Source organism: Mytilus californianus, unplaced genomic scaffold, assembly GCF_021869535.1.
Source record: "Mytilus californianus isolate M0D057914Y unplaced genomic scaffold, xbMytCali1.0.p SCAF_2, whole genome shotgun sequence".
In the NCBI taxonomy this organism is placed as follows: Eukaryota; Metazoa; Mollusca; class Bivalvia; order Mytilida; family Mytilidae; genus Mytilus; species Mytilus californianus.
Window position 1 is genome coordinate 105,545,961 of NW_026262668.1, and position 27,785 is coordinate 105,573,745.

At 32.8% G+C, this 27,785-nt stretch overlaps 1 protein-coding gene and 1 long non-coding RNA gene across 2 annotated transcripts in view; both read right to left on the bottom strand.

Moving 5' to 3' along the window:
- LOC127728542 (coenzyme Q-binding protein COQ10 homolog A, mitochondrial-like) lies at positions 1-27,313 on the bottom strand. The gene is made up of 5 exons (XM_052235989.1): positions 27,196-27,313; positions 17,988-18,137; positions 15,714-15,906; positions 6,209-6,310; positions 1-1,743 (listed from the first exon to the last, which is right to left on the bottom strand). The coding sequence occupies exons 1-5, from the start codon at positions 27,279-27,281 to the stop codon at positions 1,579-1,581; spliced, it is 696 nt and encodes a 231-aa protein (XP_052091949.1). The 5' UTR covers positions 27,282-27,313; the 3' UTR covers positions 1-1,578.
- The window catches only part of LOC127728560 (uncharacterized), a 173,566-nt gene that overhangs the window by 83,030 nt on the left and 62,751 nt on the right, over positions 1-27,785 (bottom strand). The gene's annotated exons all lie outside the window — the stretch shown is intronic.

Genomic DNA, 27,785 nt, shown 5'->3' on the forward strand with positions numbered 1-27,785 from the left:
TCTCAGTTGCTATACAGTTTATTACATTTAATAAAACTTAAAAAAAACAAAGCTGCTGATACTATTATACTGATACATAGAAAATTGAAATGAAAAAAAATTACAGTATATAACTTATTTCAAAGCACCAATGACAGTTTTCTAAATAAATAAAAATAAATAAAGTTATAAGCAATATCTAAATTCATTTTCTTTCCAATTTTAATACTTAAAGCCAGGACACAGTCATCATGCAGTTGCTTAGGTTAGTTTTAATTATACATTTCATTAATGTATTCATCATATAATAAACACCAAACAGGTTACATCTCTTCAAGATACATAGTCATTACTTGTTTTGTGTTCTGTAGCAATGAATTGTTATCTGAATGGTAAAATAAAATGTAATTTCACACCTTATTATTTCAGACATATTCTTAAGTTTCCTTTAAAGGTACAAAATAAATCAAGGAAAACTGAAAAATTAACATCTTTCTCTAGCAAATGCATATCTGAAAAGTGGAAAAATAGTTTTGTTACTGTAAAAAGATCTTCAGAAATCAGGTATTAATTTTTTTTCAACATAACCTCCTAAATATAAAAATAAAATCCTGACCATTCCATTAAAGAATGTCATAATAATAGTTCTAATAATTAGTTACAATAGGTAATGTTTACTGTATATACATTTAGAACAAAAATGCAATATATTATATCCTTAAACCTGTCAAATAAACCATTTTGATGCTGCGTCATTAAAAAAAAAATGTCAGTTTTTACTGTATGCTTGGTATTAAAATAGATATTTTTTTTCTATAAAATATTAATTGGATAATAATAATTGAGCTCTAACCCCCCCCCCCCTTACTCATTGATTTACAATGAATATTTCATGCAATATCCCAAAACTAAATGTTGCATTTTATTGTATAGTCAGAAAAAAACAAGAATGGATTTTTCATCATGTGAACATCAAAGCTTGATTCTTTGGCAGATTTCTAACAAGATGATCACACAAATGTTAAATACCTGGATATTAAATAATAATAATTTAGGAAGTATTTTTCTCCAAAATCAGACAAAGACATGAATGATCTCACGTTCCTTTTAAAAACAAGTGGCAAATTCCTTTGTTCAAAGACACAAGCCCATAAAACTTTCTAAATGCTTTTTTGACTCTTAAGGAAAATGTTTGTTTTAATATTGTATAGTTGCTAAGGATTTATTCTTGCTAATTTTGTGATTACATCTGGAAAGTATCCCCTTGTGTAAATTTGTTCTTCATGGAAGAACAGAATCAAGAACAAGAAAAATACCAAAAATAAAACCAGGCTAGATTATTTTTAAATCAACTCCGCAATAATTAACCTCTTTACATTAATGTGTTAAAAAGCAGGGTCAATCTGTTTTCAAAAATTACAAAATTTCAATCAATATCTATATAATGTCATATCACTAAATATTTTAATCATGTTTTCCTTTAATCCAATATTAAAATATTGTAGTACGAACAACAACAAATACAAGTATCACAAGTGCTTGGCATTCACTGGTATTATTTGTCATATCATTCCAGGTTATATCTAAGTTCAGCCTTTATCAACTATTGTAGAGTAGGATTTTGGGTTTTTGTGCTCGTATAGATGGAGCTCCATATTTTTGCTTAGCTCGTATAAGAAAAGAGTTCACCATCTCTTTCACAACTGTATCAAAGAAAACTGAAGATAACTGAGAGTGCAGAGCATGTCTAAACTCAAATGAAACCTGCAAAAGAGTAAATTCATTATAAGGATAAGAAACAGAGAAATTTGTACAAACATGTCTAAAAAGCTACAAACTTCTTTTAATACAACTGACACCTAAAAATGTACATAATTTGAATCAATATGACAATATTATTACTAATAAATGCAGAATCGATTTCCGATTTTTTCCAGGCATTTAAATTTCAACATCTTGCATGTTAAAAACTTAGTTCATTGTAGTAAATAAACTTAGTTGTTTCACATGTCATTGGGTTATCTCCAGGATATTATAAAAGGTCTTTTCTTTTTAAAGTTGTAGCTAGTACCTCATCCCTAACATATTTTCCCAAACCCATATAATATTTTCTTTCATAATTTTATATTATCTATACTTTGGTAAATATTACTGAGATTTCCATTAGAACATAACTTTTGTTGTTGCTTTAACTTGATCTTCATTGCCATCTGCATTCAAGGAAAAAATGGACTCTTGTTTAAAAGATATTACATTTGAAGATAACAGACCAATATTAAAATGTTTGGCTATGGCAGCAATATACAGTTAGGAAATAAAATAAATTTTAATTGATATTTTTTTCCTGATTTTCTAACAAATTAAGCTACTGTTTGTGTCATGCAATATGTATGAAATCATCAGTATCTTCGATAGATTTGATTTCCAAAAGTTAAGTATTGAAATATAATTTCTTTTTTGTGTATTAAAGGCAACATTCTGCATTTATTTCTAAGGATACAGAAATAAACTGCTTCGCTGAGAGCAGCTGGATACGCCCGCAGAGGTCCAACCCTGAACAGTTGGGGCAAAAATGGACACAATATTCAAGCTTGATACAGGTCAGAATTTGGATTGTAATTAAATATTTGACTTATTATAGGTTTCTGAATAAATGTAGTCAAAGAATTTGAAATTTGTTATATGAATTGAATTTATATTCAATTAAAGATTTCTTGCTGTTGTGCAATACACTGTGCTGTTGCGCAATACTTAGTAAATCTGTTGTCAGACTATAAACAAACAATAACTTCTCAATGTTATATCAGAAATTTATAAAAAAAACTAAAGGGAGGTTATCTTAATAGATATAAATCAGTCATCAAATTTTAATGAAAACTGCTCTAAGCACTTTAAGGATATTGTCCAAAAACTTGAAAATCAATCCTTTTTTTATGAACTGGAAAATCCCCCTTTTTGAAGTGAATAAAACCCCTTAAATCAGAAATGTATGGTCTAAAATTTATAAAAATCAAAAGGGAGCTCATGTCGATAGAAATAAACAATTCACCAAAGTTTCTTGCAAATTGGTGAAATTGTTTTTGAGTTATTGTCCACAAACTGGAAAATCCCCCCCCCCCTATTTTAATGAATAAAACCCCATAACTTGGAAATGTAAAATCTAAAATTTATAAAATTCTAAAGGGAGCTCACATCAATACTGAATAGATATAAACAATTCAATTCACCAAAGTTTCATAAAAAATGCTGAAAGCATTTTTGAGTTATTGTCAGAAAACTGGAAAATCACCCTTTTTGTAATGAATAAAACCCCTTAAATCAGAAATGTATGGTCTAAAATTTATAAAAATCAAAAGGGAGCTCATGTCGATAGAAATAAACAATTCACCAAAGTTTCTTGCAAATTGGTGAAATTGTTTTTGAGTTATTGTCCACAAACTGGAAAATCTCCCCTTTTTTAATGAATAAAACCCCAAACTCGGAAACGGTAAATCCGAAATTTATAAAAAACAAAAGGGAGCTCACGTCAATAGATATAAACAATTCACCAAAGTTTCATGCATATTGATTAAAGCGTTTTTGAGTTAATGTCCAACATGTTGACGACGGACGGACAGACGGTCAACGGTATACCATAATACGTCCCGTAAACAGCCGTATAAAAATGGGTTTGAAAATGTCAAACTTATCCCCAAAATTTGACCCAAAGTAGAATTTCCATTCCTTGGAGTGATACCTTATGAAACTACTGACATTTAACTTTCAAAATATTTAAAAAAAAAAAAAAAAAAAGGGTTCTTTTCAGCTCATATTTGTGTAAAATTGTATCACAAAGTTTTTGGCCAAACAAAATGTAAGTAAACATTACAATATAGCTATATCACTTAAAGCCATCTTATTGCAAAAGAAATCAAAGAGCTGAAAGCTCTAAGTAAAAATGACGCCATTGTCTCTCATATTAGGATATTTTTGATGCAAGTCTTGATTTTTACTTAATTTACCTACTGAATCTTAGGCGTTCAGTTTATGGTAGGTAGGGTAATTGATAGAATAGATATGAATTGTTTCCACAATCTATAGCGTTTTTATTTGTTTGTCAAGATATATATATATATATGTGTGTGAAGTGAAAATAACTACTAGTTGTTCTGCTGTACAAAGAAATAGCTCAAGACTACCTGAACAATCTACAATATTCAAAGTAATATGTGAATTTGTTTCCCTTATTTGTAGAATTATTTAACAAAATGATTATGAAGAGCCTGTAGTAAGAAAGCTCTTATACCAAACATAGTCCTTATTCAAGAGATAAGTTACAGGTGACCTAGTGACATAATCACATTGTTATTTCAGTTACCTAAACGTGATCAATTTCTGTAGATTTAGACAATAGTATTGTTATACTAGTTTCACAATTACAAACAATGTGACACCATTTATACAACTTAATTTCATTGTGAAGAGCCTGTAGTAATCAAGCTTACACTGAAATCTTAAAATGACAACATAAATTATTGCAAAATTATTTTTTTCAAATGATTTAATGTTTAGTACCGTAGTCATTTATTTCAAATAATTGACCCGTAATAAAATAAGGAGATGGGAGGTGATTGCCAATGAGATAACAGTCTGAAGTACTATCTACCAGAGTCCAAATAATGTGGCTGTTGGCAAGTTATAAGTCACTTTCAGACCTCAACAATGTACCAAACCGGTTTATTGTTTTCATGTACCACAGGAAAAAGAGGAGTTGTGGCCAGGTGCTGCGTGGATTTAAAACTATTAGAATTACACAGTTTTGTCTGCATTCAGAGAAAATTTCATGGTGTAAACACAGCCATTTTTGTTGGTGTATATTAGATGAACCTTAAAGGTGGATTATCAGATTATTGGTCACAGGAATATTAAAGTGATTGTTGACTTTTCAAATATAAAAATATTCACAAAGAAGGAAATATATCTGATTCCTTGTGAAAATTAAAAGATAGAACATTGTACTTTAATGGATTTGGTAATTTAATTTCAAGAATGACAACATGTATGATCTGTTACCATAAGTGTAAAATTTGTCCATTAGCTACTGTTTATTATGTTTATGGTTGATCTGCATCTTTGAACTTTGTCAACCAGTCATGATTTACTTCTTAAGCTGTGTAAGAACCTTCTTGTAATTGAAAATTGGTCTGCCATGATCACGATTTCTACAATATGCTGAGTTCCTGACAAGTTCAAAATTTAGCACATCTGCAGTTTACAATACCCAAAGTTCAGGAGAAACAACGATTTTGATTGGCTGATCACAGTTGTCTCCCTTGGGAAAAGTTTGAGAAAGTTCGAAATTGGGAACAGAAGAATTTAACAAAATCGTGCAATCGTGACAAGGGGTCAAAATCGAGTATTTCACGCCTGAATCGTGCAAGTTGACAGGTTAAGAAATTAAAGAATGAAAATTACAAATTTAAGTCTGTTCCAGTTGTATTTCCAACAAGATGATTGAAAATTGTCCGACGGTCACGAAGGTTAATGACCGCCATTTGTACACAACAAGACATGTTGAAGGGAGACAACACCATCTGTTATTTTAAAATGTACATTTGCAACGCTGGAGTTGTCTTTCTTTTACCAATGTATGAGCATACGAACATTCACTTTAAGTATGTAAAATACGGAACCGAGTTCCGAATGCGGATTGGAAGTCTGGTCAATGGTAAAAGAAAATTGACTGCGTCATTTTCTAATAAAAATTTTCCAAAGAATCATTAGCAGTTTATCTGTCGATTTCAACTTTTATCAGTTCACTTGACCCATTGAATATTTTCTTTCACAATGAAATGAATTGCACAATAACTTTTATATTTGAAATTTTCACAGGGCCAAAAATGTGAAACCAAATTCTTAACTGTGTATTGCTACCTATGCTATATTTTTTACCCCATTAATTAAGAATTTTGGACATGAAGAAGTGAAACTTTCTTTCACTTGTTCAGTGCTGAAACATTCCAAAATTTTTAATGGCAAATAAAACACAAATCCACCTAATTCTTGTGATTCTGTCTATCTACTGCATGTCTTTTCAATCTAAATTCAGTAAATCCTGGAAGGAGGCTGAGGTTTTTCCATTAATTTTAGTCAATTGTTTTTATCAAGATTGTTTTACTAAATTACTTCACCCTAAAAAAACAGTTACCAAAGAATCATTTTAAACAACAGATTCAGCTATTATACTTACAGAAAAATCTAGGACACAGGTATTAGGGATATCAGCTACACCCGGACTAAACTGCCATGTTGTTAGTAAATGATTAAACAGTCTACCATCAGTACACTCAGACTGAAACAAAAAGGTTACCATCAATACATAAATATGAATGGTTAAACAGTTTAATTGATTGTTGGTTGCTTAACGTCCAGTGGCATATATTTCATGTAAACAGTTTAAATATTTGTGAATAGCAGTCTACCATCTGCACAGGTAAGACTGAAAATAAATGGTTTCACAGTCGATCATCAATTAACTAATAAACATTTTCCTAGAAATGAGATTTACTTAAGCAAATGCAACTGCATACCAAATATCATTGACTTACCATTAGTGGCTCATCTTAAACTGACCTACTGTAGATTCAAAAATTACTGCATGCATTTATTACTGCCAATTTTGTAGAATGGACTAAAATGTGAGATTAATTATTGCGATTTCAGGAAAATCTGCAAACAATTATATATATCAGATATAAGAATGCGAGTTCTTATTAATGCGTAACTCATTCAGTTGCATTATTTGCATAAATAAAAACATCGCAATAATTTCTGAATTTACAGTAATCAAACTTTAACATGCAAACTAAGCAAAAATTTCAAAGTTAATAGACCAAGACTGAGGGGGCCATGCCAAATAATCTCCATGGATATAAGATGTGCCAACACTAATACAACTGTATACCAAATATCATTGACTTACCATTAGTAGTTCCTCTTAAACCGACCTTATCACAACCTTTGAAAAATTGTTGATCAATAAAAAAAGTTCAAGGTCAGATGAAACCTGCCAGACTCACATGCACAGCTTACAATCATACCATACACCAAATATAGCTGATCTATTGCTTATACTATCCGAGAAAAAGACCAAGCCGCAAAAACTTAACATTGACCAATTGACCAAGAAAATCAGGTCATACCTGCCAGTCTGAAATGTACACCTTACAATCATTCCATTATCCAAATAAAGTTGACCTATTGCTTATAGTGAATGTATCTGAAATACAGACTTGACCACAAAAACTTAACCTTGATCACTGATCCATTAAATAATGTCAAGGTCAGGTGAACCTGTCTGATGGACATGTAGACCTTGTAAGGATCCCATATACCCTATATAGTAATCCTCTTTACTCATAATAAGTGAGCAGTCTTTGCGCTCAACCACAGGCCCACTAGCCCAGGATTGTAAAAATGCTGTCGGGCCTGTAAAAATCATCTCAACAGGCCAACAGAATCTAACTAAAATTTTCGTTAAATTCAGCTACAGGCCTGTAGATTCAAAAGTTTATCGTGACGACTGAAAAATGAAATGCTTTGCTGAGCGCAGCTGGATACGACTGCAGAGGTCCAACCCTGAACAGTTGGGGCGAAAATGGACACAATATTTGCGCTTGATACAGGTCTGAATTTGGATTGTAATTAAATATATGACACATAATAGGTTTCTTACACCAAATAACTGTAGTCAAAGAACTTAGAATTGGTTATATGATTTGAATTCATAATCAATTTTTTGCATTTGTGCAATACACTATGCTGTTGCAAATTTATCTCCCCCCACCAAAAAAAAAACAAAAATTTATCCCCCCTTTTTTTGCTTTTGTAAAATGCACTATGCTGTTACATATTGACCCCCCCCCCCCCCCAAAAAAAAAAAATTTCCCACAATTTCTTTTTTACCCCCCTCCCCCTTTTCCAAAAAAAAATTCTTTCCCTCAAGATATGGTCATAATCTCAATTCAAATTTCCAATGGAGTTTGCAACCATAATTACCAATTTAAATACATCATAAAAGTCTTAAATAGATAATTTAAAAGCAGTGTAAGGGAGGTAATCCAACATTGTACAACTTTGTACAGTTTTGTTTTTGGACTACCTCCCTTACATTGCTTTTAAATTGTCCATTTACCAGGAAACCCTTGTTTTTTCCCCTTTTTTGCCCCTAATTCCTAAACGGTTTGAGCCATAACCCCCCACAGCCAATCCTAACCATCCCTTTGTGGTATGGAAACTTGTGGTATAATTTCAGAGAGATCCATACACTTAAACACAAGTTATTGTCTGGAAGTTACAAAAATGCTTATTTTTGGCCCCTAATTCCTTAACTGTTGGTACCATAACCCCCAAAATTAATCCCAACCTTCCTTTTGTGGTATTGAACCTTATGGTAAAATTTCAAAGAGATCCATTCACTTAAACTAAAGTTATTGTGCGAAAACCAATATGTCTTCAGACGACGACGACGCCAACGTCATACCAATATACGACCACAAAAAAGTTTGCGGTCCTATAAAAACTATAAAAATTCTTTTAAGCAGTTGCTATACCATGAGAATGAGATCAAGGACAATAATCATATGACAGACAGAAACTTTGTACCATAAGACATCTGCATAGTAGGTATGAAGCGTCCAGGTCTTCTACCTTCCCTCAAATAAAGCACAAAAACAACTTGCACAAAACACCAATATAAGAGTACTTGTAGTTACTGAAATCTAGTTTAAAGCCAATTACAACTAATAAATAAATCATTTTCTCCCAGACCAAAGGATCAATCAGTACACATTCAACGGATTTGTGTAAAGACGTCATAAACAGTCTGAATAAAATGCTCCGCTGGGCGCAGCTTGATACGACCGCAGAGGTCGAACCCTGAACAGTTAGGGCAAGTATGGACACAACATTCAAGCTTGATACAGCACTGAATTTGGATTGTGATTAAATATTTAACACAGCATAGGTTTCTGACACAGAATGAATGTGGTCTAAGAACTTAAAAAATTTTAATTTACCAATTCAATCCATATCATTATCATTTGCTTATATATATAAATCAGAAATAACCAATTTAAAATGGAAAATTTTAAAGAAAAAAAAGGAAAAAAAGGGAAAAAAAAATCCCCCCCCCCAATGTTTTGAACCCCCTTATGATTCATCACCTCCAAACTCAATCCCAGCCTTCCCTTTGTGGTATGGTACCTTGCAGTACAATTTCAGAGAGATCCATACACAAGTTATTGTCTGGAAACTAGAAAAATGCTTGTTTTTTTGCCCCTTTTTGGCCCCAAATTCCTAAACGTTTAGGGCAATTACCCCCAAACTCTAACCCAGCTTTCCCTTTGTGATATGGAACCTTGTTGTACAATTTCAGAAAGATCCATACACTTACACACAAGTTATTGTCCTGAAACTAGAAAAATGCTTGTTTTTTTGCCCCTTTTTGGCCCCTTATTCCTAAAATTTTGAGGCAATTACCCCCAATATCGTTCCCAGCATTTCCTTTAGTGCTATGGTACCTTGCAGTACAATTTCAGAGAGATCCATACACTTGAACACAAGTTATTGTCTGGAAACTAGAAAAATGCTTATTTTTGGCCCCCTTTAGACACCTTATTCCTAAACGTTTAGGGCAATTACCCCCAAACTCGATTCCAGCTTTCCCTTTGTGATATGGATCGTTGTAGTACAATTTCAGAAAGATCCATACACTTACACACAAGTTATTGTCATGAAACTAGTAAAATGCTTGTTTTTTGCCCCTTTTTTGGCCCCTAATTCCTAAAATTTTGAAGCAATTACCCCCAAAATCAATCCCAGCATTCCTTTAGAGATATGGAACCTTGTGGTACAATGTCAGAGAGATCCATACACTAACACACAAGTTATGTCTGGAAGTTACAAAAATGCTTATTATTGGCCCCTAATTCCTTAACTGTTGGTACCATAACCCTCAAAATCAATCCCAACCTTCCTTTTGTGGTATTGAACCTTGTGGTAAAATTTCATAGAGATCCATTCACTTAAACTAAAGTTAGAGTGCGAAAACCAATGTGTCTTCGGACGTCGACGACGACGCCAACGTCATACTGTAAATTCAGAAATTATTGCGTGCATTTATTATTGCGATTTTGTCATTTTAGACTAAAATACGATTTCAATTTTTGCAATATTGAGAAAAATCCTGTTTTATTCATATAAAAAATTTCAAAATGCGAGTTTAAATTATTGCGATTATAACCCTGTCCAATTTTTCGCAATAATAAAAACATAGCAATAATTTCTGAATTTACAGTACCAATATACGACCACAAAAATTTTTTTGCGGTCGTATAAAAACGCATGACCATGCACCATTTTAAATTCAGGAACATAATCTGTACAGTTTGATTTAAATGGTTCTTCCATTTCCTTTTAAAATTTGAACCATTTAAACCTCTTTCTGACCATTTAGTGCCACATATGCCACACATCAAAGTCTACTGTTTCTTCTTGTATAGTTTTAATGTAAACTTTGACCTCCACCTTTTTAAATTTCCAATCAGTATGAAAGTAACAACACTTTTTACTGGCCTTCAAAAGAGCATATATATGTCAATTTTTTCCAATTGATTCAACCATATTTGAGATTAATAAAATGCTTCGCTGAGCGCAGCCTTATACAACCGCAGAGGTCGAACCCTGAACAGTTGGGGCAAGTTTGGACACAATATTCAAGCTTGATACTGTCTGAATTTGGATTGTAATCAAATTATTGACATAATATAGGTTTCTGACACAAAATAAATGTGGTCAAAGATCTTAAAAAATTGAAATGGGACATTTAATTTACCTAGTATGGTCTGAAATCCAAAAGCTAACAACATGGTTAGATTCAGCATATAAAAAAACACCAAAAATTTAATTTTAGTTGAAATCAAACAAAGTTTAATTTTGTAGCCTACAAACCTTAATATGGACTAATTTGCAAACAGAGCCCCAAAAAAAAATCTAAATGCACAATAAGATTCAGCATATCATAGAGCAGCAATAATTCAGTTTTTGATGAAATCAAACCAAGTTTAATTTTGGACCCTTTTGACCTCAATGTAGACCAATTTAAAAATGGGGCCCAATATCCAAAATAGTAATACAAGGTTAGAACCCCCAAAAATTAAAGACTTTAAATTAATCCCATTGAAATTGGTTAAAAGATTTGTATTTATTTTCAATTGAAGATTTCTTGCTATTGCGCAATACTGTGCAATTGAAGATTTCTTGCTATTGCACAATACTGTGCAATTGAAGATTTCTTGCTATTGCGCAATACTGTGCTATTGAAGATTTCTTGCTATTGCGCAAGACTGTGCAATTTAAGATTTCTTGCTATTGCGCAATACTGTGCAATTGAAGATTTCTTGCTATTGCGCAATACTGTGCTATTGAAGATTTCTTGCTATTGCACAATACTGTGCAATTGAAGATTTCTTGCTATTGCGCAATGCTGTGCAATTGAAGATTTCTTGCAATTGCACAATACTGTGCTATTGTGTAATACTGTGCTACTGCACAATACTTAGTTAATCTGTTATATATAATAATTTACACTCTGTTTGGTGTGTATCTCCTGCCATATCAGTATTTGTTGCTTTTATATATAAATCAGAAATAATCAATGTAAAAATGGAAAATATTTAGGAAAAAAAAATCAAATAAAATGCTTCGCTGGGGCGCAGCTTGATACGACCGCAGAGGTCGAATCCTGAACAGTTGGGGCAAATATGGACACAACATTCAAGCTTGATACAGCTCTGAATTTGGATTGTTATTAAATATTTGACACAGCATAGGTTTCTGACACAGAAAGAATGTGGTCTAATAACTTGAATTTTTTTAATTTACCTATTATGGTCCAATGTCCAAAATCAAAATACATGGTTAGATTCAGCATATCAAAGAACCCCATATATTCAATTTTTGTTAAAATCAAACAAAGTTTAATTTTGGACCCCAACTTGGACAAACTTGAAAACTGGGCCCATAATCAAAAAATCTAAACACATGTTAAGATTCAGCATATCAAAGAACCCCATGATTTCAATTTTTGCTAAAATCAAACTAAGTTTAATTTTGGACCCTTTGGACCTTAATGTAGACCAATTTAAAAAACGGGACTTAAAATTAAAAATCTAAATACACGGTTAGATTTGGAATATCAAAGAACCCCAATAATTCAATTTTTGATGAAATCAAACAAAGTTTAATTTTGGACCCTTTTGACCTCAATATGAACCAATTTGATAGCGGGGCCCACAAATAAAAAATCTAAATTCATGGTTAGATTCAGCATATCAAAGAACCCCATATATTCAATTTTTGTTGAAATCAAAAAAAGTTTAATTTTGGACCCCAACTTGGACCAACTTGAAAACTGGGCCCATAATCAAAAATCTAAACACATGTTTAGATTCAGCATATCAAAGAACCCCAAGAATTCAATTTTTGTTAAAATCAAACTAAGTTTAATTTTGGACCCTTTGGACCTCAATGAAGACCAATTTAAAAAACGGGACCCAAATTAAAAATCTAAAAACACGGTTAGATTTGGCATATCAAAGAACCCCAATAATTCAATTTTTGATGAAATCAAACAAAGTTTAATTTTGGACCCTTTTGACCTCAATATGAACCAATTTGAAAGCTGGGCCTACAAATAGAAAATCTAAATACATGGTTAGATTCAGCATATCAAAGAACCTCATATATTCAATTTTTGTTGAAATCAAACAAAGTTTAATTTTGGACCCCAATTTGGACCAACTTGAAAACTGGGCCCATAATAAAAAATCTAAACACATGTTTAGATTCAGCATATCAAAGAACCCCAAGAATTCAATTTTTGTTAAAATCAAACTAAGTTTCATTTTGGACCCTTTGGACCTTAATGTAGACCAATTTAAAAAACAGGACCCAAAATTAAAAATCTAAATACACGGTTAGATTTGAAATATCAAAGAACCCAAATAATTCAATTTTTGATGAAATCAAACAAAGTTTAATTTTGGACCCTTTTGACCTCAATATGAACCAATTTGATAACGGGGTCCACAAATATAAAATCTAAATACATGGTTAGATTCAGCATATCAAAGAACCCCATATATTCAATTTTTGTTGAAATCGAACAAAGTTTAATTTTGGACCCCAATTTGGACCAACTTGAAAACTGGGCCAAAAATCAAAAATCTAAATACATGTTTAGATTCAGCATATCAAAGAACCTCATATATTCAATTTTTGCTAAAATCAAACAAAGTTTAATTTTGGACCCTTTGGACCTTAATGTAGACCAATTTGAAAACTGGACCCAAAATTGGAAATCTAAATACACTGTTAGATTCGGCATAACAAATAAATAAATGTGATCAAAGATTTTACAAATCTAATGCGCCATACTGTGCAATTAAAGACTTCTTGAAATTTTTCAATATTTGAAATTTGAAAAAAAAATAATTTTTGAAGAATAATTCTTTTTAATTTCTGAAATCTGAAATAAGAAAAAATTGACCCTCCACAATTTCTTTTTATCCCCCCCCCCCTTTTTTCCCCCCAAAAATTCTTTCCCTCAAGATATGGTCATAATCTTAATTCAAATTTCCAATGGAGTTGGCAACCATAATTACCCATTTAAATTAACCATAGTGCTAACTTAATCTATTTTATAATAGAATTAAAAATATAGTGTCAAATCTTTCATATGGATTTTTTTGTAAAAAAAAAAGATGCAACATTTGCAGATATTTTTACTGGTCTTCCTTTATAAATATGCATTTCTTTAAACATAATTTAAAAGCAGTGTAAGGGAAGTAACCAAAATGTTGTATTTGGATTACCTCCTTACACTGTTTTAAATTGTCTTTATTGTTCATTAACCATTACTTTATACATAATTTAAAAGCAGTGTAAGGGAGATAATTTCAATGATGTATTTGATTTATCTCCCTTACACTGCTTTAAATTATGTTTTGTACTATAGTATTTGTCCATTAACCAGGACAACCCTGTTTTTCCCCCTTTTTTGCCCCTAATTCCTAAACGGTTTGAGCCATAACCCCCCAAAGCAAATCCTAACCATCCCTTTGTGGTATGGAAACTTGTAGTATAATTTCAGAGAGATCCATACACCGTTCCACAGTTATTGTCTGGAAACTAGAAAATGCTTATTTTTGGCCCCTTTTTGGCCCCTAATTCCTTAACTGTTGGTACCATAACCCCCAAAATCAATCCCCACCTTCCTTTTGTGGTATTGAACCTTATGGTCAAATTTCAAAAAGATCCATTCACTTAAACTAAAGTTAGAGTGCGAAAACCAATGTGTCTTCGGACGACGACGACGACGACGCCAACGTCATACCAATATACGACCACAAAATTTTTTTGCGGTCGTATAAAAATTATGAAAAAAAAATCCCCCTAAAAAAAATTTTGGAAAAAATTTGAAATTACGAAAAATCTTGAAGAAAAAAAGTATGAACCCCCCCTCCCTTGGAGTAATTACCCCCAAACTCAATCCCAGCCTTCCCTTTGTGGTATGGAACCTTGTAGTACAGTTTCAGAGAGATCCATACACATAAACACAAGTTATTTTCTGGAAATAGAAAACATTTTGTTTTTGACCCCTTTTTTGCCCCTAATTCCTGAACATTTGGGGCAATTACCCCCAAACTCAATCCCTGCCTTCCCTTTGTGAAATGGAACCTTGTGGTACAATTTCAGAGAGATCCATACACTCACACACAAGTTATTTTCCGGAAACTACAAAAATGCTTGTTTTTGACCTCTTATTCCTAAACTGTTGGTACCATAACCCCCAAAATCAACCCCAACCTTTCTTTTGTGGTATTGAACCTTCTGGTAAAATTTCATAGAGATCCATTCACTTAAACTAAAGTTATTGTCCGGAAACCAAATGTGTCTTCGGACGCTGATGATGACAACATGATAGCATTATACAAACTCAAAAAAAATTTTGCGGTTGTATAAAAAGTATTTCAAAGGTCAGCCCTAAAAAAGTGACAATTCAATCATTTCCTTAAAAAATTTGCAAAAGGAAATTGGCTTGGACAGTCATGACAGTGTTGGGCAGAAAAGACAACAAAAGTGGTATAAACTAATTGGATCACAACTTGTAAATATTGACAAACCAAGAAACAAACAAAACTGAAGGACAATTTATATACTCACATTATAAGAATGCATACCTTAGAAATTTGAGGCCTTTGTCCAACTACTTATTTTGAATCTTCAAATTGAGTTCTATGAACCTTGACGACTGCAAGTGCCTTATTAATCCCTTTCAAAAACCAAAGATTTAAACTGACTAAAATATTGTTACTATAGTATAATAATGTCATTTTCATTATATCAAAAGTGTAAGGTACAATGTAACATTATCTTGGGTTTGAAACAGATGACAAATTATAAGCTAAGATGAATTAGAAGGAGATGCAGGTACAAGATGCCTATTCTCATTTGTAAATATGGTAAAGTCTGTGTTTTGGTACAAGACACACAAAAAAGACAACCAGATAAAAATGCCTTATAACTTCTTATTAAAGAACAACATTGCATATATTATTTGAATGCTTTTGTTATGTATAAAATAGTATCATTTATTTCGTTCCTATGTCTGGTACCACAATACATGTACTAACCTTCACAAGGTTTGGTTTAGCAACTGTAACACAGGAAGTGTATCTTTCACTCAAAGGAGGAAACCCTACTTCCATCTTACATTTAAAACTTCCTGGTTTAATGTTGAATACAGTTGACTGGGTACACCAAGGAACAAATTCTGTATACTTTTCAACATCAGCAACAATCTCATACATCTGTTCCATGGAATACCTTTAAAATATAATGACAATTATTAGACTGGAAGTTCAGATTTTTTAGATGTTTTTATTATTGTGAAAATTGCATCAGATTTGGTTATGCAAAAATGTAAAAAGTGCATATCAAATTTTTAAAGCATTGCTAAGTATTGCAAGAAATCATAATGATTGATCTTGCATTTTTGTCTATGATTCAATAATCACAAAAATAAATGCATGCATAAATTTCTGATGTTACACAGTAATATATATTCTCTTTATTTCTACACATCATACTTTACAGTGAAATTTTCAAAATAAAAGATATTTTTCCTTTGTATGTGTGTTTTATTTGAATGCTGTTATCCTTTACTGGTTTCCCCTATCTTTTATAACAACCAAAAGGTAAACTCATCATCAGCATAAATACAACAAGACTTTGTCAGATTGACACCAAACCGGATTTCCTGCATGAAATGATATTTGCAAATCTGGACCCCCAAACAGGATCAAGTAAAAAACATAAATGAATTTTTGTAGCATTCAGAAATGGAAAAGCCAAAATCAATCTAAGTATCACTTTCGCTACTGTAAGGTCTACAACTCAACAACGATAAAAGTTAAAATGGTGAAAATCGAACTTGACCTTCAATTTAGTCACAGGAAACAACATATCTAAATTTGAAAAGATTTCGTTCAAGAGTTTTCAAGTTATAGCACGGACAATGCTGTAAGTATCACTTTTTGCTACTTAAAGGTCTACAACTCAACAAAAATAAAAGCTAAAATCATGAAAATCGAACTTGACCTTCATTTAGTCACAGAAAACAACATATTTAAATTTGAAAAGATTTAGTAAAAGCGTTTTCAAGTTATTGCACGGACAATGCTGTAAGTATCACTTTTCCCTACTTAAAGGTCTACAACTCAAAAATGATATAAGCTAAAATCATGATAATCGAACTTGACCTTCATTTAGTCACAGGAAACAACATATTTAAATTTGAAGATTTTGTCAAAGCCTTTTCAAGTTATTGAATCATCAATGCCCACATACATCACCAAACTAATAACTGATATTTTCCTTCAGAAATCCAGTTAAAAATGAGGTTGGTAGGATTGCGAATGCGACAACTATCCACCAGAGTTCAAATGAAGTGGATAAACAGCAATTTTAGGCAACTGTACAGCCTGAATTCAACAATGAGAAAAACCCATACTGTTTAGTCGGCTACAAAAAGGCCTTGAGGTGAAAAATGCCCAAAATATTCAAAGGATAAAACTCACGGCCTGATTTATAACAAAACAATTTAAGAAAAGCAAATATCACAGACATACATGTTTGTGAGCACTCAATCCTCCCCTAACCTCGGACAGTGGTGTAACAACACAACAAACATGACAAAAGAACAAACTGAAAAAATCAGGTGCAATTGACTTGACTCAAAAGAATGGTACGAGACACAAAAACAACTGACATAAAAACAATAGACACAAAGCACCAATATAAGAGTCTCTAGTTTAAACCCAATTACAACTAATAAATAAATCATATTCTCTGAGACTAAAGCATCAATCAATCCACACCCAAGGGTTTTAGTGTAAAGATGTCATAAACAGTCTTAGAAACGCATGACCTTGTGCTATGCCAAAATAAAAAGTTAACAGTACTTTAAGTCCATGGAGCAAAAAGTGTAGGTCAAAATGACCTTATTGTTTAAGGCTACAATATTTCCCTAAAAGTGTCCTTACAAGTAAGAGTATTTTTCAATTGTTCTCTACAGTCAAATTCTACAAAATTCTTCACTATGCTTTCTCCCCTTACTAAAAGTATGTTTGCCTCATTTTCATTTTGACAGCACTTTTAATATCAACTGTTAGCAAGTTAATTGTTAAAGGTTAACAGCATATAAAATGCATGACATGTAAAAAGTAAAAGTGTTAATATGTGTCGTTTAAAAGAATTTCAGCTTTAAAGGTAACCAATTTATAAAATGATGATGTGTTGCATAATTCACCATAATGATCATATTAGCTGAGTTCTGATGTGTCAAAACTTGTGTGTATGTTTTTTTTGTTGTATCAGTGACATTTTTAATGGTTTTATTGTTTTACCCTAGCAGTCTCCTCTCTGAATAGTCTTTTCTCTTGTTAGTGGCGGTGCCTGGTAACTTTGGTAGTTGAAACAACCATCTTTGTTGTGTGAGGCATATATCATCATGACTGAAACATGGTATTGTTGGATAGCAGGCTAATACTGCAGTTCTACAAAAAAATATACTCATTGAGCCAATAAGTAAAAATAGAAACTTTTTATACTTTTTATAGACATATAAATTTCATTTATCTACCTTTTCACACTGAAAAAATAAAATGCTTTGCTGGGCGCAGCTTGATACGACCGCAGAGGTCGAACCCTGAACAGTTGGGGCAAGTATGGACACAACATTAAAGCTTGATACAGCTCTGAATTTGGATTGTGATTAAATATTTGACACAGCATAGGTTTCTGACACAGAAAGAATGTGGTCTAAGAACTTCAATTTTTTTTAATTTACCTATTATGGTCCAATGTCCAAAATCAAAATACATGGTTAGATTCAGCATATCAAAGAACCCCATATATTCAATTTTTGTTGAAATCAAACAAAGTTTAATTTTGGACCCCAACTTGGACAAACTTGGAAACTGGGCCCATAATCAAAAATCTAAACACATGTTTAGATTCAGCATATCAAAGTACCCCAAGAATTCAATTTTTGCTAAAATCAAACTAAGTTTAATTTTGGACCCTTTGGACCTTAATGTAGACCAATTTAAAAAACGGGACCCAAAATTAAAAATCTAAATACACGGTTAGATTTGAAATATCGAAGAACCCCAATAATTCAATTTTTGATGAAATCAAACAAAGTTTAATTTTGGACCCTTTTGACCTCAATATGAACCAATTTGATAGCAGGGTCCACAAATAAAAAATCTAAATACATGGTTAGATTCAGCATATCAAAGAACCCCATATATTCAATTTTTGTTGAAATCAAACAAAGTTTAATTTTGGACCCCAATTTGGACCAACTTGAAAACTGGGCCAAAAATCAAAAATCTAAATACATGTTTAGATTCAGCATATCAAAGAACCCCAAGAATTCAATTTTTGTTAAAATCAAACAAAGTTTAATTTTGGACCCTTTGGACCTTAATGTAGACCAATTTGAAAACTGGACCCAAAATTAAAAATCTAAATACACGGTTAGATTCGGCATAACAAATAAAAAAATGTGGTCAAAGATTTTACAAATCTAATGCGCCATACTGGTCTTCCTTTATAAATATGCATTTCTTTAAACATAATTTAAAAGCAGTGTAAGGGAAGTAACCAAAACGTATTTGGATTACCTCCCTTTCACTGTTTTAAATTATCTTAATTGTTCATTAACCATTACTTTATACATAATTTAAAAGCAGTGTAAGGGAGATAATTTCAATGATGTATTTGATTTATCTCCCTTACACTGCTTTAAATTATGTTTTGTACTAAAGTATTTGTCCATTAATGAGGACAACCTTGTTTTTCCCCTTTTTTGCCCCTAATTCTTAAACGGTTTGAGCAATAACCCCCCAAAGCAAATCCTAACCATCCCTTTGGGGTATGGAAACTTGTAGTATAATTTCAGAGAGATCCATACACCGTTCCACAGTTATTGTCTTTAAACTAGAAAATACTTATTTTTGGCCCCTAATTCCTTAACTGTTGGTACCATAACCCCCAAAATCAATCCCCACCTTCCTTTTATGGTATTGAACCTTATGGTAAAATTTCATAGAGATCTATTCACTTAAACTAAAGTTAGAGTGCAAAAACTAATGCGTCTTCTGACGACGACGACGCCAACGTCATACCAATATACGACCACCAAATTTTTTTTTCGGTCGTATAAAAAACTATTAGCAAAAGAGCCAATAATGATCATAAATATAAAATAAGGAGATTTAGTGTGATTTAAATTGAAACAGATGCTGTTAAGATATTAAGCAAAGTAAACCTAAAATATTTGTTAAAGGTTTTGTGGGACCATGAGTTTCACTTCTGATTGCTGCTGTCAGTGTAAAAGTGAACTGTTAACTGCTAAAATCTTAGTCCATTTTAAAAGTAAAATACAGAAAAAAATATATTAAATATAATGCTCCACTGGGGCGTAGCTTGATACGACCACAGAGGTTGAACCCTGAACAGTTGGGGCAAGTATGGACACAACATTCAAGCTTGATACAGCACTGAATTTGGATTGTAATTAAATATTTGACACAGCATAGGTTTCTGACACAGAATGAATGTGGTCTATTCTCTAAGAACTTAAAAAATTTTAATTTATCTATTCAAACCATATCATTATTATTTGCTTTTATATATAAATCAGAAATATCCAATTTAAAATGGAAAATTTTAAAGAAAAAAAATGAAAAAAATCTCCCCCCCCCCAAATTTTTTGAACCCCCTTATGATTCATCACCCCCAAACTCAAACCCAGCCTTCCCTTTGTGGTATGGTACCTTGCAGTACTGTACATACATGTGATGGACTGTGAAACTAAGATCAGGAGTTTGGGGAATTTAGGTCAGGAGATTAGGACTCAGATCAGGAGGTTTTTAATCGACATAAATTCTGTTGTAAATGTTACCGTGTGCTGTAGAAATTGTCTGTTAAAGTGTGTTTTCTTCAACTTTCCATCCGAATGTATTATGCCAGTGATATTGTTGTCTTTTTTCAAAACTACCTCTACCGTTTTTTATTGGGAAAAATGCATATTTTTTAATGAAATTGGGAAATTTGTATATTTTATTCTAAACACATCTCCGATTTTTTGCTGGCCTTTGCTGTCTTTTTTGTACTATTTTTTCATGCATATTTTGGTTGTCAGACATTTTCAACCTGAAAGGTACTTTTCGGAGAGGGGAAAGAAACAGAAGCAATGATGGTACTTAATGCATTGAAACCCACATGTGTTACAAACACCATGATGATTCTTATCAGAAAACCGGATCTCAAAAGTGCTTTCTAATATCAAAATAATAACATGAATACGATATTTACAAACATTACTACCAATGCCATCACTGTTTGGGGAAAATGTAAAACTTTTTGGGAGGAATTTTAAGCCATTTTTTTTAGTAATTGGGAATTTTCTCTAGGGGAAAAAGCCGAATTTCGGCTGTAATTTGTGGCAAACAATATCACTGTATGCTTATAGTACCCTTGTACTTATAAATTTTCTCTATCTTTTAAAACTTTCAACTTGTTCAATCTAACATTCTTCTTTTTTAGTATGTTCTTTAAATTTTTTGGGTCATATCTTTTTTACCATTATTCATTGCAATCAGAACAATTGCTTATCTATCTGCAAGTAGATCTTTTTTATATATCTTTATGCAAGTTGATTTTTAATGCATGATAAGTAACACATTCAAACTCTAAACAAATGGAAGTTTTAACGACCTTGACTGGATATACATCCCTCGCACGGTTGGCTCGGTGCCCGAAGGCGTTTGGTGAGCGTTTAAATAATTTTGTGCCATCGGTCAGGAACAGGTGGAGGACGCCATTTTGGTAGGCCGCCATCTTGGTTTTGTGAGTTGTTTTGGTTTTTCTTTTGTTGACTATTTTGATGTTATGTCTTCACAACGGCTGCTTTCAGGGCCAGATTGGTCAGCTTGGCAGCCCGCTAACCTCGATGATGGAGTACTAGTAGATGAGTCTCGGACGTAGTATTAACGATGACAGGAAGCATTATCAGGACCAAAGTCGTGAGACAGTGAAATGGTGGTCCATCATCTAACACCTAGGATACAGCCCTCGGACGTCACTCGGCATACCACTCCCCCATCCATAATGGGTTTTGGAGTGTATGTTGACGCGGGAATTAGCCCTATGCGGATTATAGCCTAACGTAGTCTGTACAGCGCTGGATTGGTTTCTGTCATCGAAAGTAGTAAGTCGTTGATCCATCTAACAGTAAACCCTCATCGAAGATAGCGGGTAAAGGAGAGCTGACCCAGCACGTCCGTTCAGTTGTAATGACTGAGACGTGACTCTGATGTCAAACTCTAATCATGGGTCATAGTTATTATATAAATTTCAATTTAAGCCTTGAAAGGAAGTATAGAACCCTCAAATAATTTTCAAATTATTATTTTTTTATTTGTCCTAAGACATTTAAAATCATTTAATTACCATCCTTTTATGATTATTTTGTTCAATTTATATTTTATTTATATTCTTTTAAAAATTTACATTATTTAAAGGAAAGTAACTTAAAACAGGATAAATCAAGGGAAGTAACCCAACATTCATTTTAAATACACAAAGTTTTATTACACAACGTGAACGGCAGTTAGCCTGAGGTAAAAATCGCTGATTACCAGTATGTTTGACACCCAAGGTGACAAGTGAAGCCATGTAATTATGCATGTTATTTGATTTACAGGTAAAATATAACTTCAGGTAATGTCAGTTACACCAGATATGTTGGGCTGAAATTTTTCATTCATGAAATATTTCATACATGAGTTTTTTTGGCTTCAACGGGAGGTCGGGGGGAGACCCCTGAAAACAGGATTATTGTACACCCGTTGGGAGGTTCACATGTACAATTTCAGAGAGATCCATACACTTGAACACAAGTTATTGTCTGGAAACTAGAAAAATGCTTGTTTTTTGGCCCCTTTTTGGCCCCAAATTCCTAAACGTTTAGGGCAATTACCCCCAAACACAAACCCAGCTTTCCCTTTGTGACATGGAACCTTGTAGTACAATTTCATAAAGATCCATACACTTACACACAAGTTATTGTCCTGAAACTAGAAAAATGCTTGTTTTTTGCCCCTTTTTGGCCCCTAATTCCTAAAATTTTAAGGCAATTACCCCCAAAATCAATCCCAGCCTTCCCTTTGTGGTATGGTACCTTGCAGTACAATTTCAGAGAGATCCATACACTTGAACACAAGTTATTATCTGGAAACTAGAAAAATGCTTATTTTTGGCCCCTTATTCCTAAATGTTTAAGGCAATTACCCCCAAACTCAATTCCAGCTTTTCCTTTGTGATATGGAACCTTGTAGTACAATTTCAGAAAGATCCATACACTTACACACAAGTTATTGTCATGAAACTAGAAAAATGCTTGTTTTTTGTCCCTTTTTTGGCCCCTAATTCCTAAAATTTTGAGGCAATTATCCCCAAAATCAATCCCAGCATTCCCTTTGTGATATGGAACCTTGTGGTACAATGTCAGAGAGATCCATACACTAACACACAAGTTATATCTGGAAGCTACAAAAATGCTTATTTTTGGCCCCTTTTTGCTTAACTGTTGGTACCATGAACCCCAAAATCAATCCCAACCTTCCTTTTGTGGTACTGAACCTTATGGTTAAATTTCATAGAGATCCATTCACTTAAACTAAAGTTAGAGTGCGAAACCAATGTGCCTTCGGACGACGACGACGACAACGTCATACCAATATACGACCGCAAAATGTTTTTGCGGTCGTATAAAAATGAAGGGAAAAAAATCTAAATTTTGCTTCAGCAATTATCTCTTAATCATAAACAAATGGAGAATGTGTCTAAGAGCCACAGATACCCCCGCTTGTAAATATGAATGAGTCAACTTCCACATACAGATGCAGGATTCACATAGTTAAGACCGTTTTATGATTATAAGCATTGTATATTTATTTCATAACATTTGACTGAGGCAATCTAAAGTTAGAGAACAGAAACAACAGATTTAGCAAATTTTTCCATTTATTAAAGGGCATAACTCTAGAACATTAAAAATGACGCCACCTAATTTCATACTTGATCGTGTTTTGTGGTAATAAGCATTGTGTATAAGTTTCATAACATTTGGTTGAGGCAAACTAAAGTTAATGAACGGAAACAAAAAATTCAGCAATTTTTATGTTTATAAAGGGGCATAACTCATGAACGGTAAAAGTGAAGCCACCCAATTTCGAACTTGATCTGTGTTTTGTGGTAATAAGCATTTTGTATAAGTTTTTTAACATTTGGTTGAGGAAAACTAAAGTTCGAGAACGGGAACCAATTTTGGGTACGGACCTACGGGACAAACAAGGGTAACACTTAGTCTGCTACAGCCAGGGCATAAAAAGCTTCTGTCTATGTCTGATTAATTTGAAGAAGTTTGGCAAAGTTATGATAATTATTTGATAAGTCAAGATTTTTTCAACTGATTTTTGCAGGTTGTTCTTATATTTATATACCACACCACTCGGATCTTTATAGCTTACTATAGTTGTCTGATTTGTAATTATGCCATATCTCCTTATTGTTATTCTGTAGATACATTCCCTGATTACTATACAATGGAAGGATCTACCATATCTACTGTTTAAAATTTTAAGATGTGGTATGCTTGCCAATGAGACAACAATCCAACAGAGTCTAAATGACATGGATTTAATCAGCTATAGATCACTGTGGAGCCTTCAACAATGAGCAAAACCCATACCGTATAGTCAACTATGAAAGGGTCTGACATGACAAAATGTTACACAATTCAAACAAAAAGGAATAAATTGCTTCGCCGAGCCCAGCTGGATACGACCGCAGAGGTCCAACCCTGAACAGTTGGGGCAAAAATGGACACAATATTCGCGCTTGATACAGGTCTGAATTTGGATTGTAATTAAATATTTGACACATAAAAGGTTTCTGACACAGAATAACTGTAGTCAAAGAACTTAGAATTGGTTATATGATTTGAATTTATATTAAATTTTTTGCTTTTGTGCAATACACTTTGCTGTTGCGAATTGACCCCCCCTCCACCCACAAAAAAAATTAAAAAATTGACCCCCCCTTTTTTTGTTGCTTTTCTGCAATACACTATGCTGTTGCGTATTAACCCCCCCCCCCCCCCCCCCCCCCCACACACACACACACACACACTTTTTTTGGCAAAAAAAATAATATTTGAAGAATTTTTCTTTTTAATTTCTGAAATCTGAAAATGAGAAAAAATTGACCCCCCACAATTTCTTTTTACCCCCCCCCCCTTTTTCCCCCCAAGTAAATTCTTTCCCTCAAGATATGGTCATAATCTCAATTCAAATTTCCAATGGAGTTTGCAACTATAATTACCCATTTAAATTTACCATAGTGCTAACTTAATCTATTTTATAATAGAATTTAAATGATAGTGTCAAATCTTTCATATGGATTTTTTTGTAAAAAAAAAAAAAGATAAAACATTTGCAGATATTTTTACTGGTCTTTCTTTATAAATATGCATTTTTTTAAACATAATTTAAAAGCAGTGTAAGGGAGGTAATCAAAACGTTGTATTTGGATTACCTCCCTTACACTGCTTTTAAATTGTCTTAATTGTTCATTAACCATTACTTTATACATAATTTAAAAGCAGTGTAAGGGAGGTAATTCAAATGATGTATTTGAATTACCTCCCTTACACTGCTTTAGATTATGTTTTGTACTAAAGCATTTGTCCATTAACCAGGACACACTTGTTTTCCCCCTTTTTTGCCCCTAATTCCTAAACGGTTTTAGCCATAACCCCCCAAAGCAAATCCTAACAATCCCTCTGTGGTATGGAAACTTGTGGTATAATTTCAGAGAGATCCATACACCGTTCCACAAGTTATTGTCTGGAAACTAGAAAAATGCTTATTTTGGGCCTGTTTTTGGCCCCTAATTCCTAAACTGTTGGGACCATAACCCCGAAAATCAATCCCAACCTTCCTTTTGTGGTTATAAACCTTGTGTTTAAATTTCATAGATTTCTATTTACTAATACTAAAGTTACTGTCTGGAAACCAAATGTCTTCAGACGACGACGTGATACCAATATACAAACGGAAAATTGTTTGTGGTCGTATCAAAACAGTCGATCGTCCACCATTATAGAACTTGTCCGAGATATTGCTGATATTAACCTATAGTATAAGTTTTATAAAAATCTGGCAAGAATTGTACCTGTGAGAGCGCTAACAAGGCCATTTTCCATAAATTTAATATTTTCAAGGGCATAACACTTTAAAAAAAAGTCGATCGGCCACCATTATAAAACTTGTCCGAGATATTGCTGATATTAACCAATATATAGTATATGTTTTATAAAAGTCTGGCAAGAATTGTACCTGTGAGAGCACTAACAAGACGGGACGGACGGACGGCCGGTATTTCCATGTCCCCCGCAACACATTACGCAGGTGAGAATAAAAAATTTAAAGGTTTAAACTTAATCTTTGGCTGGACAGTTTTCTCTATAACAGGCATATTACATGTATTAAGGGTCATAAAAGTGGCAAAAAGAGTAATTAATGTAAAAACAAACTCTAATTAAAAACCCTGCATAAAAACAGTAACTAGCAAGGGTTAATTGGTGGATTTGATTTACCAGTACACCCCATACATAAACAAGTAATGGACATAGATTAGTTTTTATTTAGTTGTCTTCAATGTTTGACTGATTAGCAACTAATTAATTTAAGCAATCATTTGAATACATGATTTAGTTTGTCAAAAATTAAATAAAAACTAAGCTCAAATTGAACATCAAATTTTAAAGTACTTCAGAGCAAAAATTGTTCAATAAGAACTTAAGTCTCAAGGAACTAGAGTACAGGACAGATAGAGAAATCTTTGGTTATTTGATGACCCAGGAGGGTAATTTACAAATCTCAGGTGAGCTGGTTAATTCATGGGTCACACCCGCAAAATACAGGTCAGTTGACAGGTACAGTAAACATTTGTAGATAAACACTTAGTATCACAGACTGGTTCAGTTTTATTTAAAATCATAAACTTCAATTGAACTTATTTCTAATATCTGTGATAATGATGATATGAAACTTTATTTGACAAACCACATTAACACATGTGGTACGAGCAATTCTTCATCTCCTTCACCAGGATTCAGTATTTTTTAAAGTACCTAAAGATTATATACATGTATAACATGATATATACTGGTGTGCTGGTAATGATTTACGATTTTTATATTTTGAGGCACAAAAAAAAGGAAATTACATAAGATAAAATAACACAATCATGTATACAGTTTTAGAATAGGAAAATTGTGATTAAAATCAATTTGTAAAGGGGTATATGTGTTTACATCAAGATACTGAGAACAGCTGGAGTGAGCTACATGTATAGCCTATACAAAGTCAAAAATCAAAGTATAGTGAATATCAGTTTTAGTTTATCTGATACAATTCGTTCTACTGCATAACTTAAAAAAAGTTATCTGTGTAGATATTATTTTAATTGACATACCTATCTAAATTACTTTCTCTCTTAATTTGCCTAAATACACGGCAAATTATTGTCCCTGGTCGAGTCAGGTTTCGTAAAGTTGCCATTCATAATTAATGACCTTGACCATTTGCAATAACTTCCGGTTTTTATTCGTCGGGTAACGTTTTGTTGAATAAAGGATTGATTACTCGAGCGCAAGTAGCGCTGGAGTTATCTATTTCGTTGCCAATTTCATTGCTAGATAAGTAAGTCATAGTGCTGTTCATTCAAATTTTATATTCTTAATTTTGCATTAAGATTAAAAATTCGTTTGTGCTTTTTAATAATTCTATTTGTGCTTTAAATTACAGTTTTGCTTAAATTTGTATAATTATGTATGAGGGTAGGAATGCCCTTTACCGTCAGGCGTCAAACGGTCATTTTCGGCTACCGTTTGCCTCAAATTGGTTAAAATTTTTATCGTGATTCGTCAAAATATCCTTATCGTGATTCGTCAGAGGTATGAAATAATTAACCGTTACCGTTATTTTAGGAAAGAATTTAACGTGATTCGTCAAAATCAGTTGATTTTTATTATCGTCATAAAGAAAAGGTTCATTTTATCGTCA